This window comes from Bubalus bubalis, chromosome 20 (genome assembly GCF_019923935.1).
Source record: "Bubalus bubalis isolate 160015118507 breed Murrah chromosome 20, NDDB_SH_1, whole genome shotgun sequence".
Taxonomy (NCBI): domain Eukaryota; kingdom Metazoa; phylum Chordata; class Mammalia; order Artiodactyla; family Bovidae; genus Bubalus; species Bubalus bubalis.
The window spans coordinates 130,504-136,465 of NC_059176.1; the positions used below are offsets into that span (position 1 = coordinate 130,504).

The 5,962-nt window shown below is 48.7% G+C and overlaps 1 gene segment (V, D, J or C); it reads left to right on the top strand.

The window, feature by feature from the left end:
* The first annotated feature begins 1,807 nt into the window (after positions 1-1,807).
* Positions 1,808-2,914, top strand: LOC102396580. The segment is given in 2 exon segments: positions 1,808-2,066; positions 2,149-2,914. Coding segments are annotated over 2 exon segments (630 nt in total).
* Positions 2,915-5,962: the final 3,048 nt, after the last annotated feature.

Consider the following 5,962-nt stretch of genomic DNA (forward strand, 5'->3'; position numbering starts at 1 on the left):
TGACAGGTGTGTGTGTGTAACAGCTGTGTGTGTGTACCCCACGAACTGTGGCATGCCAGTCTTCTCTGTCCTTTCTAGGCAAGAATCCTGGAGTGGGTTGCCATTTCCTACTCCAGGGAATCTCACAGCCGAGGAGTCAACCCAGGTCTCCTACATTGCAGGTGGATTCTTTACCATAAGAGTTAAAATTCTCATTATCTACAGAACACTGTAGATAGAAAACCCTAAAGACTCCACACAAAGCTACTAGACCACACTCATCCAGAGAGCACTGAACTCAACAGGTCAGAGTAGGTACCAGCATCTGATTGTTCATGGCTTAGGAGTTGTTGGGGATTCTCTGGATCCCACTTCTGATGCCATAAACTAAACCCCATAGACACCAAGTGGCAGTTGATTTGGGGATGTGGTCTTCAGCCTTCCAGTCCCGTGAGATGAGAAGCATATTTGGGCTTTACAGGTGGTCCAGTGGGATCACAAGATCAGAGAAAGTGCAGAGAAAGGAAAGCCTATTAGGCAATGCACAACAAAACTCCACTGGCTTTGATGATGGATGAAGGTGATGAGGCAAGGGATGAGGACACACCTAGAAGCTCAGTGACCTGGATGCCAGACGCCCACAGTTCCAGGGTCACCCTCAGGAGTCTTGACCATGTTGCATAGTATCAGACACAAGTGACCCCACAGGTCTGAGGCAGAGTGAGGTGGGGCCTCTCCCCAGAGCACATTCAGGTGTCGGGAAACGGGATCTGGCACAGAAAACATGCTCCTGCAGAACTGCTGTGACCAAAGCCAGACCGGAAGGGCTTTTCGTAGACAGTAGGTTCTAACTCAGTCAGTGTACAGGTGAGATCCTTGTGCCGAGGAAGAGCTGACCAGCACCAGACCCGAAGGGGTGACGTCTCAGGGCAGGAGAAGACCAGGGTCCCATGGACAGGGCGCCCGTCAGAGTGGGGACACACACTGGTCACTTCTGGCTCCAGGAGGGATAACCCCACTGATGACATGTTGACAGCACTCCCCACCCCGGGCAAACCCGCTGCCAAGTCCACACGTGCTGTGACTGTCGTCAGCCCCAGGCTACATCCTCACACACAGAAGTGCAGGAGTGAGGCCACAGCCTCAGGACCACAGGGAGGCGGGAGAGCGGAGCCCTAAGGAGCTCCCAGGAGCTGTGTGTCCTCAGTCCTCAGCAGACTTGGGGTCCTCAGTGTCCACCCTCAGGGAGGAGATGCTGAGGTTCACGAGTTCCTGCAGACACTCAGTTGTGCACAGGAAAATGCAGCCCACTGGGCAAGTCAGCCGTGCTGGGAAGACGAGCATCTCAGCACAAATGTCTACTTTGTCCACAAAATTAATACTGTGTTTAATTACTATGAACAAACCACCTCTAGAGTGATTCTTGAGGTTATTTAAGCTGTTCAAGATGAAAAACAGTCAAGAAAACAAAGGGAAATACAAATGATTTGGGAATTCTGATAAACATTAAATTGTACTCAACTCCATGAATTCAGTGTGATTCAAACATGTATATTTTTCTCTGATGTTTGCATATGGAGTAAGTAAACATCAAGTAATCAGAAAAGAAAAAAAAAAATTAGAGTTTGTGTCTAACAAATGGCTGGTACCTGAATGTGTGGTGGGCATTTATTGAATAAAGGGAAACACATTCTTGGGATTAAAGTCTCTTCCCCAAATCTACCATTGCTCCCTGAAAGCATCATTTTTCCTGACCAGCCCTCCTTCATCATTTCCTTCCTCAACAGTCTTCCTGGTATAGGGAGGGGGATCCCAGGAGGGGCTGAGTTCTCTGAGGGCACAGGCAGCACCCCCCTCAGAAGGGGAGCCCCATAGACAGGATCTCTATTCACTGCTTTCTGCTTTTTATACAGAGATCCCTCCCGTATGCAAATATCCACTCTGGTCACAGGGTAGAAACACAGCACCAGCTCCCTTAAATTCAGCCTCATCCTCAAGCTTGAAGAGACTTGTGGGAGTGGTGACTCTCATCTGCTCGAAGATGAACCCACTGTGGACCCTCCTCTTTGTGCTCTCAGCCCCCAGATGTGAGTGTCTCTGGGTCAGACATGGGCACGTGGGGAAGCTGCATCTGAGCCCACGGGTCACCGTGCTTCTCTCTCTCCACAGGGGTCCTGTCCCAGGTGCAGCTGCAAGAGTCGGGCCCCAGCCTGGTGAAGCCCTCACAGACCCTCTCCCTCACCTGCACGGCCTCTGGATTCTCATTGACCAGCTATGCTGTAGGCTGGGTCCACAGGGCTCCAGGGAAGGCGCTGGAGTGGATTGGTGGTTTAGATAATGATGGAGACACATGCTATAACCCAGCCCTGAAATCCCAGCTCAGCATCACCAAGGACAACTCCAAGAGCCAAGTCTCTATATCACTGAGCAGCTTGACACCTGAGGACACGGCCGTGTACTACTGTGCAAAGGACACAGTGAGGGGAAGTCAGTGTGAGCCCTACAAAAACCTCCCTGCATTGGGGCCCGTGACCACCAGAGGGAGCTCAGGACTCAGTACAGAGCTGAGTACTGGAGCAGGTGCAGAAGAGGCGTTGGGAGATGGGGATCCTGGGTGGGATTCTCCTCAGGGCTTCTCTTTCCTCCTCCTGCCCAGGAGCTGCACCTCAGACCCTCTTCTGTGTCCTGGTATTTCATTGTTGTGGTTTATGTCACTCTCAGACAACTGTGTGTGTATATACATTTCAATTTAGCTTGAAGCAAGGGTAGCTTTTTGAAAACACACACTCACACATAATACTCAACAGCTAATTTTTTTCCCCTTCATTTTTATTCCTTCAAGGGAACTCAGTAAAACACTTGCTGCTCCTACTGCTAAGTCACTTCAGTCGTGTCCGACTCTGTGCGACCCCATAGACGCCAGCCCATCAGGCCCCACCGTCCCTGGGATTTTCCAGGCAAGAACACTGGAGTGGGTTGCCATTTCCTTCTCCAATGCATGAAAGTGAAAAGTGAACGTGAAGTCGCGCAGTCGTGTCCGACTCTTCGCGACATCAGGGACTGCAGCCCACCAGGCTCCTCCATCCATGGGATTTTCCAGTCAAGAGTGCTGGAGTGGGTGCCGTTGCCTTCTCTGTCTTCTCTTTAAGTGGTGACACTTAAAACACTTGACTCTCGTTAATTTAAAACTGTTAACTATCCTGAAAGGAAACATCAGATATTTAAACATTTCAATCTTTGTTTTGTTTTCTACATGAGGAAGGAAGAGACTCAACCTCCTTTTTCCTGTCAAACTGTACCATTATAATCTGGAGCAAGCAGTGTCAAATGCTCCAGTGTCAGGGGTCCCCAGGGCTGCATATGTAATGATTCTCATCATTCACAGATTCTGTACTGCAAATTCACCTACATGCTAGCTTTTATTGGCATCTTAACACAAACACTGTTACCTTGTGTCCTTATATAGACATTGACACTTTGGCCAGTTCACTGAGTCACTCAACACACACACATTCCAGGTGAGCCAATCCGGGTGATACCATCTCGCCTCAACGTCTCTGAAGTCCACATCCCATTCTGAGCTTATGTCGGGATCATTTATAAGGGCAAATACAGAGGTCCTCAGGTGGATTTCTCTGTGGAGTCAGGACGAGGGGCTGAGCTGAGATGGGCAAGGGGCAGGAGGTGGGGGCCATCAGGACAGAGACTCTGGGCTCAGAAAGGGGGGCCTGCCCTGGGATCTGGTTCCAAGCCATCTGATAGACACACTGCTTTCCCACCCCTGCTTGCCAACCATGTAAACTCAGAAGGCACCCATGGGGATCCTGGAATGACCAGGGTAATTGTGACCACAGCCTCTCTGGACTCACAGGAATAGAGCTCCTCAATGCACATTCCTCCTCAAGCTCCAAGGAAAAATCCACCGCTGGGCTATGGGAGCTCACCACTCTCTGCTCACATAGGATGGAGGTCTCAGTAAAGGCTGAGCTGTTGTGTAGAAGATGAGACTCTGCAGGTCTTCTCCTCTGCCTGGTGGCTGTTCCCCAAGGGGAAGGCCAGGCGTCAGGCACGCATCTGTGGGGGTAATTGTGAGAGCAGGTGACTGACTGGGTTTGAATCTTCTTGTCCCCGGGTGTCCTGTCCCAGCTGAAGGTGCAGGAGTCGGGCCCAGAACTGGTGAAGCCCTCGCAGATCGTCTCCCTCACATGTGCTGTCTCTGGTTGCTCCGTCACGTGGTTATGGTGGGAGCTGGCTCCACCAGGCCCCAGGGAAGGGGCTAGCGTGGATGGGAAGCACATACTATAATGGTGACACTTACCACAGCCCCTCCATCAAGAGCCACACCTCCATCTCCAGGGGCACGTCTAAGAACCAGTCCTCCCTGCAGCTGAGCTCTGTGACCACTATGGACACAGCTGTGTATTATTGTGCAAGAGACACAGTGAGGGGACGTCAATGTCAGCCCAGACACAGGCCACCCTCCGGCACCCCATGACCACCAGGGGGCTTGTGGGACACACCGAGCACAGGGCTGAGCCCAGGAGCAGGTGCCCTGGGCTTGGAGGGGATGCTAGGGAGAGCCTGTGCTTTCCTCTTCCAGCCCAAGACTCCACCAGAGACCCTCATCTGTGTCCTAACGTCTCACTGCTGTGCTTTATGTCACCCTTGGCATACTGTGGGAATATGCATGTTCTTGCAGTTAATTTCCTGTTGAAGTAGAATGGATTTTTTACATACACATTTAATACTCCAGAACTAACAATAATTTGTTGCTTTACTTTTCTTCTCCTGAAAGGATATCAGCATATCCCTGAGGCCCATCACCATTTTCCTGGTGAGTCTGAATCTAGAAATTTTTGAAGGTTCTGAGAAGACACAGGAGATTTCAGTTGCTACAATTTTTGTTGTTTTTGAACATGTACATGGACATGTTCCGTACATGTTTTGTACATGTGGAAGGAAGAGACTCACTCCTTCTTTCAGTGAAACTGCAAAAACAGGTAGAATTCTGCCGTGTCCAGTGTTATAGTTGTAGCACAGAGAGCCCCAATACTGCATATACAGACATCCTTGTTATTCAGATTCTGCATTTGCAAGTTCACCTACTTTTTAGCTACTATTAGCATAATAAAACATATACCATTTTTTCATGGTCATTAATGGACATTTACAATGTGGACTGCCTTTAAATCATCCAACACATGCATGTTTCTACTTGAGGGCAGTCAAGCCCATTCCCTCATTTTTCATCCAATCATGTAAATCAGTCTCCTTCATGTTCAGTTTACTGACATATTTTCACATTTTGTGCTCCTTACGTGACAGTTTCCCTCTTTAAAATGACCCCGTGTGTAGTCCTCATGCACAGGCTAGTGTCTCTAAGCACCCATTGCTGCAAGCTAACTTTAAATAGAAAATATCTCTCTCAGAAAGGTTCATTCAGGCAAGAATGGTACTTCTGGGCATGTGAGCTTGACATTGATGCCTCAAATATAAATATCATTTTTTAAGATGGGATTCAGATCTCAATCTTTGTTTTTTGAGGTAGCCTTGGAAACTTGGTTGAGTTCCAAATACTGATGGTAAAATGGAGATTTATGGACAAGAAGGAGATTGACTGGATGGAAGATGACCATGAAGAGATTTCAAGTTCAGGGGGTCCTGGCTAAACTGTCTCCCAAGGATTCTTGGTCAATAGACATCAGGGAGATCAGAATCACCTGGGAGACAGCAGGTTTAATGAAATGATTCCAACATTGAGAATGATCAGAGGTCAAGGGTAAGCATGTTCACTAATCTGACTTAGGTGTCTTGATAAAACTAGGAAAGGATGGACACAGAAACCCACATGTCAAGACCTCGTTGAGAAACAAATTTTAGGAAGCCAGAGTAAAATGTGGTCAAGGCATCCTTGTCACCTTGGGATTCAGCATTCTTATCTTCATTGACCTGGTCCTCTGAAAGTCAGCTTTAACCCAAAGGA